Raw genomic sequence first — 13,396 nt, forward strand, 5'->3', positions numbered from 1 at the left:
GCAAATTAGCATCACTTTGATGGCGTGACCTTCAGTCAAAACACTCCCTCTGCACCTCAAACAGGCAAGTGAATTATTATACTTAAAAAGTTTCTTTCCAAATGAGGACCCGCCCAAGACAAGCCGAATACTCCTCATCATTAGTCACTAATAAATCATCATCTTATCGTTAGTCACTAATATATCATCTTATCATTAGTCACTAATATTAGATTTTTATTGCAGGCCTTGAGCAACAAGATTTACAGGAAACAAGGTTGTTTCTCTACTAAATCTTGACAAGATGCACACATCAGCCTTGGCACAAGAAAGCAATTTGTAGTATAACCTCACTCCCAGGGGACATTATAAAGAATATTTTCCTGCCAGCAATAATGATCAACCCCAAAATATGACACCACGTGGTCTTCTAAGGACGTTTCTTTTTTAGTCCCTGTGCAGTTGTACACTATAAATGCAATATCATAATTCAACGGAACGAAGTGATCCCCTAACACTGAGGTGAGAACACCGATTGACCAGGAGTCAGGACCATTACACGTCTTACATAGCTGGCCTTTGTGGATCAGTGTTGTCAAACATAAGGCTCTCTCTGAGTTTCCTGTGTGTTTTCCCAGAAATCATGGTGAAGTAAGGAAATTTCAATCCCTTCAGGCAAGACATTACGAATTGAATGCTGCAGACTGGCAACGGAGCAACGCAACCAATGATTGACCTTTTGCCTGACCCGTTGAATGATTTAGACGTTTGGTTTTCTCATACTGAGGAGTGATTGGATGTTTATATTAAAAGCGAACACCTTGGAGGCGTAGGAACGTCTCTGCATTTTCTCACCTCACGCTGCGAAATCTCTCGCCATAACCTTTCCATCTTAGAATGGGCCTAAAAATGAATCCCCTGTAATACAGTATTTCCTTTCTCCTTTTTGTTAACTTATTAGGTGTCTGCGAGAATGTAGAAATAAAATTTTGTCAAAAGAAAATCAAAACAGTTTTACAAAATGTAAACATTACAGAAACGCTTGAACGTAATGTATAGAATTTAAATAGGGTTATTCAGTTGCCCCCATTGGAGAACCTTTTGAAGAACCCTATTGGTACCAATAACAACCACACAACAAAATGTGAAATATGCCAAATAATATATTTCCAAAAAAATTCACAAATGTACAATTCATGCTTTTAAATACAAATGTCAAAATTTATAAAATTACATGATTTGGCAACATTTGGCATATACCATGCAACCCACATGCATGCTAAAATGCAGCCCTAAAATACATTTTACTATTTTCCTTTCTTTGTATGGGTGGTTATAAGAGTGTGTCCAGGGCCTAATGCTGTCTGAATGCTCTGGTGTTTACATTAGTGTAGCTAAGTTAGGAGAGCATGGTCGAGTTAGGTTTGATTCCTGCTGGATCCACCTTTGCGAAAAAAAGAAGCACAGATTATAGTTAGACGCTTATAAATAGGACTGTTTTTTAAGATCTAACAAGTGTTCTTAAAAGCTGAACACCACTGTTAGAACGGTCCTCCGGCTCAATGTGACAGAATTCTTGTTTGGTTTCGTAGGTGCATGCCAAAATGGCCACAAGTGTTAATCAATAGTGCCAGCGAGCCTATTGCGGTATTAAATCACGCCTGTGATTGCGGAGATGAATTCCTCGGGCCAGTGTCCGTCTGAGATCAGGTCCCTGAATACTCATTAGCACTTTAGTGTCCTCATTATACACAGTGACATCGCTGTACCGGATTGACCGTCAGTGACCTCGTCTATCAGCTTTCTCTAATTTACACTAAATACTAGGACACAATCACCCAGAGGCAAGAAAGTCCATTAGAATGATGCTGAAGCACTTGATGAATATCTCTGCATGTGTCGGGGGGGGCGGGAGGGCTGACCGGGCCACATATCTATCATGGTGGCGACCCTCAATACCACTCCACAGTACAACCCCATTCTCTATTTTGCCTGCAATTTCTTTGGATTGGGCACCCAGGGAATAGGGATGAAGACCTGTCAGAAATCTTTGCATTATATCTAATGGATAGCAAGAAATCCCAAAAAGGTACTTTACAGCAATGACGTTAAAACGTTCTTAACAAGACAGTAATACAGTGATGCTTTACCATGAGTGACAGATTTGCTATTGGATTGAATTGTGTTTTGTTCCATCACCATTCTACATACGAACAGCACTTCAAAACATTCCTGGAAGTAAATAGATTCCTGAGGGGTATTACAGAAAGCTGGATAAGTAACCTAGCGATCTCTAACAAACCAGAATTTGAGTAAACTCAAGAGAGCCTGAAGTGTAACCTGATCAGAAACCATAGTAACAAATGCTCTCAACCAACCCCGCAACCTATTAGGTTAAGTGGGCCTTATCCAGAATAAGGGAATACAGTACAGAGCTTATCCACCACAGTTGTCACTATGGCCTGTCCCTGTTGCAAAAAATCCTATTGTAATTGGAACTTGCATTGTGTGCTGTGCATTACAAATGATTGGACCTTAAATAGATCCTTTAAATAATTCAGAATCGGTTATTTATGTTTTTATTTCTCCATAGTCAGTCGTTCATCTGGCCAACTCACTCAACCCGTAAATGTCTGACGTAACCCAACACGGTTTTGCTTTGACTACACACACTCTCTGTATTGCTTTGCGATTCCTCCCAAGTAAATATTTATGTAACCCAACCACTGCCACAAAAGCCAGATTGGAAGACTGGCAGAAAATAACTGAGGGGTAAATTCATTAGTGACGTGGTATGATTTAATTATCCAACAGGCCTTAATTATTGAGCCGATGACCTTAACTGTAGCAGCTTACCGTGTGCCACAATTGAGTCTCAGTGGTAGGACCATTTTGGAGAAAACATCAATGATCATTGTAGGCAGTGACAAGTATTTCATTTTCCAAACTACCTAAATATTGGCCTTTATTTTTTTTAATCCATGAGGTCAAACACATTTTCTTTCATCTTCATGAGGACCTTTTAAAATGTTGCATGAATGTGAAATGTGTCAGATCAACCAATCTGAGGTTCACGTAACCTAAGGATTCAAACAAGAGCTAGAGCTTAATGAATAAAAGTTCTGTGCAGCAAACAGAACAGAAACAGTAGAAATTGAAAAAATATGTAGGAAATAAAAAATAGTAGGAAATTAAGTTGTCAAATTAAGAAATGTTGTTAAAAAGTATTGAATAAATATTAATTAGTTGTTGTTCGGCTGATCTGCCTCTTCCAAAAAGTCATAGTTTAGCCATGACCTAAAGTTTTAACAGTGTACACTCTGAACAGAGCGTTCCCTCCATAAACCAGCCAGCAAATGTCTTCAAAGATTGGTCTCTTGGGGGAGAGCTAACTCTTTCAACAGACAGTGGAAATGTTCATATACAGTGGAGAGAACAAGTATTTGATACACTGCCGATTTTGCATGTTTTCCTACTTACAAAGCATGTAGAGGTCTGCAATTGTTATCATAGGTACACTTCAACTGTGAGGGGGAATCTAAAACCAAAATCCAGAAAAACACATTGTATGATTTTTAAATAATTAATTTGCATTTTATTGCATGACATAAGTATTTGATCACCTACCAACCAGTAAGAATTCAGGCTCTCACAGACCTGTTAGTTTTTCTTTAAGAAACCCTCCTGTTCTCCACTCATTACCTGTATTAACTGCACCTGTTTGAACTTGTTACCTGTATAAAAGACACCTGTCCACACACTCAATCAAACAGACTCCAACCTCTCCACAATGGACAAGACCAGAGAGCTGTGTAAGGACATCAGGGATGAAAGTGTAGACCTGCACAAGGCTGGGATGGGCTACAGGACAATAGGCAAGCAGCTTGGTGAGAAGGCAACAACTGTTGGCACAATTATTAGAAAATGGAAGAAGTTGAAGACGGTCAATCTCCCTCAGTCTGGGGCTCCATGCAAGATCTCACTTCATGGGGCATCAATGATCGTGAGGGATCAGCCCAGAACTACATGGCAGGACCTGGTCAATGACCTGAAGAGAGCTGGGACCACAGAAGAAATCCATTAGTAACACAATACGCCGTCATGGATTAAAATCCTGCAGCGCACGCAAGGTCCCCCTGCTCAAGCCAGCGCATGTCCAGGCCCGTCTGAAGTTTTCCAATGACCATCTGGATGATCCAGAGGAGGAATGGGAGAAGGTCATGTGGTCTGATGAGACAAAAATAGAGCTTTTTGGTCTAAACTCCACTCTCTGTGTTTGGAGGAAGAAGGATGATTACAATCCCAAGAACACCATCCCAACCGTGAAGCATGGAGGTGGAAACATCATTCTTTGGGGATGCTTTTCTGCAAAGGGGACAGGACGACTGCACCGTATTGAGGGGAGGATGGATGGGGCCATGTTTTGCGAGATATTGGCCAACAACCTCCTTCCCTCAGTAAGAGCATTGAAGATGGGTCGAGGCTGGACAACGACCCGCAACTAAGGAGTGGCTCCGTAAGAAGCATCTCAAGGTCCTGGAGTGGCCTAGCCTGTCTCCAGACCAGAACCCAATAGAAAATCTTTGGAGGGAGCTGAAAGTCCGTATTGCCCAGCGACAGCCCCGAAACCTGAAGGATCTGGAGAAGGTCTGCATGGAGGAGTGGGCCAAAATCCCTGCTGCAGTGTGTGCAAACCTGATCAAGAACTACAGGAAACTTTTATACAGGTAACGAGTTCAAACAGGTGCAGTTAATACAGGTAATGAGTGGAGAACAGGAGGGTTTCTTAAAGAAAAACTCACATGTCTGTGAAAGACGGAATTCTTACTGGTTGGTAGGTGATCAAATACTTATGTCATGCAATAAAATGCAAATTAATTATTTTAAAATAATACAATGTAATTTTCAGATCAAAAGTATATTTAATGTATAGTCATATGAAAAAGCAAATATACCCCCTTGATAGTTGTCTTATTTATTAATTAACTTTTACATATTTGACATACGAATACATAATCCTCACTTGAACACTATTGAAAAATAAAATTAACCTGATTTAACAAATGACCCTGAAAAATTCAACGTTGCAATCCAAATTTCATAGTGGGGAACAAATGTATACCCGTTGCTTCAACCGCTGGTTTTGAAATAACTTGATGTAGCCGTGTCTTGTGTCCATCAGCCACAACGACTGGAAGAAATGTTTACCCACTCTTCTTTATAGGACCGCTTCAACTGTTTCATCTTCAAAGCCATTCTGCATGCACAGACTCCAAAGCAGTTCGATAGGATTAAGATTTGGGTAGATTGCATAACACTAAATGCCTCCATGGCTGAGTTTTTTTGTTATAGCTTTGCTTGTTTTTTGGATCACTGTTATGTTGAAATATCTATGAACAGTTCAGCTTCAGCTTATTGACACATTCTCCCCAAGATTTCTCTGATGCAATATAGGATTCATGGGGGACCAAATGATGGCAGGTTGACCAGGCCCTGAAGCAGCAAACCAGCCCCAAAACAAAAACAGAATCTGGTGAAACATTCTTATTTAATATATTCACTATTTCAATACAGTAGAATGATGTACTTTGATTGGCTTTTAAACTGTTTTCAGGTAACATTTTTAGGTTGTCAAATCATTGTTTAGAATAAATAAGTTATTCAACGGAATAGTATTTCTAAGACACATCACGCCTTTCTTATCATTTCCTATATAAACACATCTTGAAATGCATCACCTATGCCATCCATTCCAATTAGATAGGTTTGTATTCCTTCCTGACCAAAATTGTTATTTTGTTCCACTCTGGGACTTAGAGACTTTGAGGGATTTTGATAGCCCATCCAGTTATTTAATAGGATCTCTATGCGAGCCGCAGACACTTTGGTCTCTCGCCTCGTCTCAGTAACCACTCAATGTCAATATAGTTCTCTGAGCATCTGCTTAGTTTCATAGCGGCGGCTGTGCTTCATTCACCAGAACATCATTGATGGCAGCCAACCAAAGCTCTGAAGATGGAGCCTGTGTTGGAGCGGTTACTGAAATGCAATCAAAATGTATTACACCTCAAAGGCAGACATTTGGATTTAGCTCAAACTGAGGATCCCTAGTTCAAACGCAGAATTCAACCTTTCCCCGATAACCGAAAAATATAATGAGCAGGGCATCAACTTGCTAACATTTCCAAAATCCATCTGAACTACTGAAAAAGGAAGGCTACAACATCTGTATCTGGGGTTGGTGCAGATGAATATTGTGTATGATATTATGCTCCTTGTTAGTCGGAATCAATAGCCATTCATTTCACTGGAGACACAGGCGTGAGCTGAAAAATTAGAACATAATGTTAGATCAATTACACTACAATTGAATGCGGCAGCTGTCTGCATTACCAATCTATGAAAACAGGCGTTGCATAGGACAGACCAACTGCTCAGTGATCATCATTAAGCCATACAGCTTAAGACTGCTTGCTGGCGTGCATGAAGAGAGGTACAACTGATTAATAACAGCTCATGGGATTTGTAACACTAACATTGGTTGATTTCACACACTTAACTTCTAACCAGGTAGCTCATTAAGGACACACTTCCCGTTTGATATGCCAAAAAGGCTGATGGAGGACTAGAGATGAAGTATTCCGGGGCTACTTCTCAAATGACCTATAGCAGAGATTCTCAAACCTCCCCTTGCTGTTCCAAGCATTTGGCCTTTTCCACATCTGTCACACCTGATTTGACAGGTCAGCATATCACATGACTAATAGGTAAATCTTCAAGCCATTGAATCAGGTGAGTTAGTTTAGGGCCATTACTCAACTGTGAAATGGGTTGGAGTCACTGAGTAGAGGATTCCCAACACATACCCTATAAACTGAGCGGGGAACAGTGTCATTTGGGACAGAGGGCACCTTAAGCAAATCCAAGAGTACAAATGTATTTATTCAAACATATTTATCGTGCCCCCACCTCGATACGCCGGCCAAATCTCTGTCCATGGAGATGATTTATAAGCACTGCAACTTAACGTCGCCACGCACTGACGAGATCTTCGGGATGACAGATGGAGTGAAGCCAGTGAATCAAAGCGGAAGTTGCCTGGATGTATTAGGAGACAAGCTCGACAACAGCGGAGCACATTAAACGGACAGACAGTAGGCTTTGAAGACAGCTTCAGCATTAGAAAAGCCAGCTACAGCGCCGGGAGAAGCCATTACTCACTTGACATGCACCTCAGTCATGATGTCTTAAACACAGACTACGCACTGAAAGTCCCCTCATGCCTTTGTTATACATCGAAACCATAGCTAGACCAATTAAGCTATGCATCTACTATGTCTTATCATAGTTGAAATTGTTTTTTTTGCCAGGCCTGTGTGAAATGCAACCTTTCAGTCTCTTGAAAACGAACGCGTGTTCCAGGATGCCTGGAAAGAGACAGAAAAGCAATAATAAAGGGATTAAATGCGATCAAGGGGTTATAGGCACTGAGGATTTCACAGGCGACGTTTCAGCCATTCGCGGCTGCATGATGGCTTTGTGTGAAATTGCCCTGAAAATCGGCAATGCCCGCGACCCGCCGTCGAACTGATCCCAGAGGTTGGACCAGAAGCACGGTACTATATGAGGAATGTGGTGCACTGTTGGCCGCATCCAAAGAGTTGTGATGCACTACGCATAGAAGTCGCTAATAGCGGGTCTGAGCGGTCCAGAGGTTTCAGGCCTGCTGCCCTTTGAGACAAACGCGACATTTCACCGATGCCGTCTGTTCTCAATTGACTGAGAACACCTGTGATATGACAATACATCCAGTAAAGACAAGTAACGCATTACATAGCGTCTTGGGTGACATGACAAACCCGGGCCCTGCCATAACTACAGAAACCAAATGACAACTTCCTCAGCTCCATCGACGAGCGGCTTCTTCATAGTCCTGTCTTTCATTCAGCGTTGTTCATTCCACCCTCAGCCTTTGTTTAGCTCTTCAAGTAACTGATATTTATAGCCGCGTGGATATCACTTCTAACGCGTTCTCCGTTTTCTCTGAGAGCTTCCCTGAGCTGTTCAGTGTTCCAAAATGCATACAGACGATAGAGTACGCCCACTGAGATCCACAGCAGGCAACACAACACAGGGTCTCTATGAAACCAATCAGAGAGCTTCGCTGGCGACACAGCGCTGGGCTCACTGGGACTCATTAAAACAATAACGGTCTCGAACAGCCAGGCGTTTTCCGCAGACGCCGACGATGGAGACCACCCCCAGAAAGGCTTCTGGTTTATTTTTATACACGAGCATGAATTTTAACAATGAGAGGGATTATCTACCGGTTGTGTTGAAATTCTCTGAGGGAACATGGCTGACTCAATCAGGATTAACACATACAGACACTGTGGTCAAAAACACCCCCTATGTCCAAGTGCACTATCCTTGACCAGGGCCAGTACGGCTACGTAGGAAGTAGTGATTCAGGACGCAGACAGGGCTGAAGCATTTCCAATATAGTCCTCTTGAATGTTGTCCAAATCTCCTCCCTGTTCATTGACAACATTTAGACTAACAGTATATCTTCAGTAAGAGCTGAACTGAGAGCATTGCGGGAAATGTTATTATTGTTGGACTGGCACAGTTAGAGAATGTGAGAGACCAGCAGTCAGAGAAAATGAGACGGGAGAGAGATGCATCTGTCTCCTGTCTCATTCAGTCTGACTGTCTATCGCCTTGTCTGATGGAGAGGCTCACACAGGAAGGTGTGGTAAGAATCCCAAGCCAGACAGCAAAACAAACGAGAAGTGTCAAATATTATAGCAATAACTGGCACTTTTCAAACATAAAGATGGCAACTGACTCCGTCTATGACTGATCCTGGTTCAGAGAGAGGATGATACCTCAGCTTGCCCCTTCCGCACACAGTACACACACTGATTCAGGATCAGTGAAATGACAGCCTTCCTGCTTATCATGCTGACAGGGACAGCAGAAACATTTACCCCTTAATTTGGCTCTACGCCATCTGGTAATCACCCTACAGTCACTACACTGCAAGGCCACTGTAACAGAAGGGCCCATTACACCACAATGGCTTGCAAATGTTACACATCAGCATTTAGGCCACTGGGTGTTTAAACACGTCTCCAGGCTATTGAGAACAGCACATATGAGCCTGACACAGCAACCATTTAGAGTTGGCCTTTAGGTAGAGATCATGAGTTAAATATCTTCCATGTTATTATTTTAGCGATTCAAAAATACTGCAAGGCGTGGCCCCTCCTGGAGTGGCATTTATTGAAAGGAACACTTTTCAATTATATACAGTCAATCTTGGGACAGTTTGTAATACAAAGCCTGCCAATAGCCTACAACACACGTTCCTTCAAATAGTTTGCTTGCTACTGTAGTAGCTTCATTTTCTTACAATTAACATATTTTATATAGACAAAGATTGTCTTGTTCTGCCTAGCAGCGCTTGATACAGCTCATCTGTGCCTTACGCACAGCTGCCCCACAACAACATCACATCATAGTGATTGGTGCTTGGGGCACAAGAAATACGGGAGAAGGTAATGGAAAATGATTAGTTGGTAGACTAAGCCAATTAAAAGCAGTTCCATTACACCGGAAATGTTCTTATTAGCTAATACAGGCTGGTTTTATGGATTGTTCCACAAAACCTTCAGTGAATTTAGGGGGAAGTGTCTGGGAATGAAATTAAAAACAGGGGCAAGGCAGGGCAAACCAATCAAAAATGTAATATGCTGGTAAACATATTTACCTACCAATCAAAGGTGTAGGTCTATGGACAGCTCTTTATAGATACTATTATGACCATGGATGTTTTTAAAATATGACATAAGTATACTCAGGGGCCACACAGTTCCTATTTTAAAGGAGAAATGTGCAATTGGTAGTTACATTTTGGACTTAATGGTCTAAGCCCATCACCCAAAAGATAACTTTGTTTTAAATTGTTTGTACACAACAGAATTGTAACCAAAAAAACTTTCTGGCTTCAAAGCTTAACTAAAACAATATTTGTGATCTTTAGGACGGGGCATTCTTGGACTATCAGGTTTGTATAACATTTCAGATGCTTTTTAAAAAAGTAATGTACTGATCATTTATAAATACACAAGTAATTTATCCTTCTTGGCTAACAGATTATGTCCGAAAGCATTAATGAATCCGCATGTAGTATTATTTATATATCTTTAATCAGACAGCCTTTAAGAGTACAGGTAGGCTAATATTAAGTATTACTTTATCATTAAACTAAGACAATAATCAGTTTCTGTCGTGAAGACGAACCATGTCCGTGACAAAACATTCTCCCTTTATTACTCAATTAGATGCAAACGAAAAAACAAACTCCTAAGAAAACGCTTGCTTTTGTGTTTCTTGATCTTTCCCCACTTCAGCTTACCCACAAGCATGTCAAGGTCTAGCATCTTTTCCTCACTGCAACACCTGGGCAGGTATTTTTTAATCGTCATGCAAATGTTTACATTTGAACATGAACGTCTGTAAACTTACCAAATTTGTTGTCAGCGTAGGTAGTTGGAAGAGTCAGGCAAAAAGCCAAAACGGCGAAAATGATGGAACACGGCGAATCCATTATTGTTACCAATCCATGGTACACCTTTGCTAAAATGTCATAGTGTCAGTTTTGGAAAGAGGATTTTAAAACATTTCTTGATGCCAGCGATTGAAAGTGAATCTGAGAAGATTTGGGGGCTTTTTCTCTGGTCCGCCACTTCCCCGCAGTCGCGACCAGATTCAGCACCGCGAACAGCAACCTTCAGAAGGCGCCCCTCCTAAGTCCTGACGTCAAACACACATGGCAAGCAGCCAGTGTATGGTCTCAGAGTGTGGAGCTCATGCAACTGTGCGCAATAATTATTGGTTAGTCAGTCTAAGCACGAAAATTGTACTACACTAAAATGGAAAACAAACAACGACGGAAGAAAAAGTTCGAGTATGCAATAAGTAAATCTATGAAGATGAGGGAAGTTGAGTTATCGTGCACTAGTACACTTCCACTCATGCATTTAAAAGCATTTGATTAATGGAATCATTGCTGGAGGTATTTTCCACCAATTACTTACGCTAGTTAATTGCTAGGCAATCCATAGGTGTAAAAGGACACAGAAAAAGATAGATTTGGAATTACCCATGTATCGAAAAACCCATCCCGTATAAAACATTTAGGAGAAACAGCACAATTACAGCGGACATACGACCTGAATAAACTATCGGGATGACCTTTTTTTTAAGGCTGTATAATCTGCAGCAAAATCTTTTATAAAATTCTATGCCACAGTATGGCCACTGTAACTCATCGTGCTTCATATCATGTAAAACTTAACTTCCCCTAAACAGTTTAAGATACATCGTCAAACTTTCTTCAATATTAATGGTGGTCTGTCTTTACAACTTAATTCAAGGAGTTTCAGCTGCCTCCAAAAACCTACAGCTATCCCTCGTCTTCATGGACATCAATACCCCAGTGTGTTCTCATGTTCCAGTCCACAAACCGCTTGTGTTTCAGTGGTGAAGTCACAATATGTCTCGCTGTACAAAGTATAATGCACATGATTCCGTTTACGTCCTATTTATATAGGCCATTTTTATTCATATTTATACAATTAGTTGTCCTGTCCTCAGGCACGACCTCAATTTCTTCCAAACTGACTGTATAAATAAATGTTAAATAAAACATTTCTATCAAATTGTTTCAAACAGCACGACAACATTTGTATTACCTTTCTGCCGGTAATCCATCATAGTGATGATGGCATGTACATGCATGCGCCTAATGTCTCATTACATATGCTGGACACAGTGTACAAGGGGGTGCTGATGTTTAATACAAACTCAACCACTGCTGTGCCGAGTGGGCTGACCTTCACTAGCTAGATATGAAAGCTTTGGTACATTTTAATTTACAAGGTCATTGTTGGGCAGCTTCCATTTTACCTCCATTCTTGCAATGTCCAGGAGACTAATGATAAAAATTGCCTGCACTGCCAAAAATATATCTAAAAACATCAAGTGAGACTGAATGCTTTTAAATCTATGAAAAAGGGCTGTAAATGTTTTGACCCTTAACTAGCCCTGAATAATTAGGAAATGTGGTAACCTGTATTTTTATGTTGGAATTGCATGTAACTACTGTGTGCTGATATTTTTGAACAGGTCCCACTTGAAAAACAGAAATGTAATGACAATGAGGCTAATCCTGTTCAAATAATAATATATATATATATACACACACAGTGGATATAAAAAGTCTACACACCCCTGTGTGTAGACTTTTTGTGATGTAAAATAATGAGAAAAAGATCAATCATTTCAGAACTTTTTTTCACTTTTAATGTGACCTATAATATGAACAATTCAATTGAAAAACTAACTGAAATCTTTGAGGGGGAAAAATGAAAACCTTACAATAACCTGGTTGCATAAGTGCACACACCCTCTTATAACTGGGGATGTGGCAGTTTTCTGAATTAACCAATCACATTCAATCACGTTATGGTCTGATGAAACCAAAGGTTGAACTTTTTTGCCATAATTCCAAAAGGTATGTTTGGCGCAAAAACAACAATGCACATCACCCAAAGAACACCATACCCACAGTGAAGCATGGTGGTGGCAGCATCATGCTTTGGGGCTGTTTTTCTTCAGCTGAAACCGGGGACTTAGTCAGGGTGGAGGGAATTATGAACAGTTCCAAATAACAGGCAATTTTGGCACAGAACCCTTCAGGTGTCCGTTAAAAAGCTGCATTTGAAGTTCACCTTTCAGCAAGACAACGACACAAAGCACACATCCAAATCCACAAAAGCATGGCTTCACCAGAAGAAGATTAACGTTTTGGAATAGCCTGGCCAGAGCCCAGACCTGAATCCAATTGAACAATTGATCCGAAGAGTGCTGTGCACAGGAGATGTCCTCGCAATCCGACAGATTTGGAGCGCTTTTGCAAAGAAGATTGGGCAAATATTGCCACGTCAAAATGTGCCACACTAATAGACCCCTACCCAAAAAGACTGAGTGCTGTAATAAAATCAAAAGGTGCTTCAACAAAGTATTAGTTTAAGGGTGTGCACACATATGCAACCAGGTTATTGTGAGTTTTTGTTCTTTTTTTTAATTGAATTGTTCACGTTATAGGTCACATTAAAGGTGGAAAAGGTTCTGACATGATTTTATCTTTGTCTCATTCTTTTACAAGTTCACAAGAACTTGGCATTTTAACAGGGGTGTGTAGACCTTTTATATCCACTGTATATATATAAATATATATAAAATAAGAAAGAGGGAGAGACAGTGATAGATATATATATAGATAATGATCTCGCCAGTTAGTGATTTGCAATCTACAATGCCAGACATAAAACTCACTTCTTTTAAAATG

General features: G+C 40.6%; 1 protein-coding gene across 4 annotated transcripts in view; it reads right to left on the reverse strand.

The window, feature by feature from the left end:
• The window catches only part of ptprn2 (protein tyrosine phosphatase receptor type N2), a 176,417-nt gene extending 165,599 nt beyond the window's left edge, over positions 1 to 10,818 (reverse strand). For all 4 annotated transcript variants that reach the window (XM_010902790.5, XM_010902791.5, XM_020041996.3 and 1 more), the window contains exon 1: positions 10,510 to 10,818. In XM_010902790.5, coding sequence (XP_010901092.1) covers positions 10,510 to 10,591 — 82 coding nt within the window. In that variant the 5' untranslated portion in view covers positions 10,592 to 10,818. The remainder of the gene's footprint in view (positions 1 to 10,509) is intronic.
• Positions 10,819 to 13,396: the final 2,578 nt, after the last annotated feature.

This window comes from Esox lucius, chromosome 21, assembly GCF_011004845.1.
Source record: "Esox lucius isolate fEsoLuc1 chromosome 21, fEsoLuc1.pri, whole genome shotgun sequence".
NCBI classification, from domain to species: Eukaryota; Metazoa; Chordata; class Actinopteri; order Esociformes; family Esocidae; genus Esox; species Esox lucius.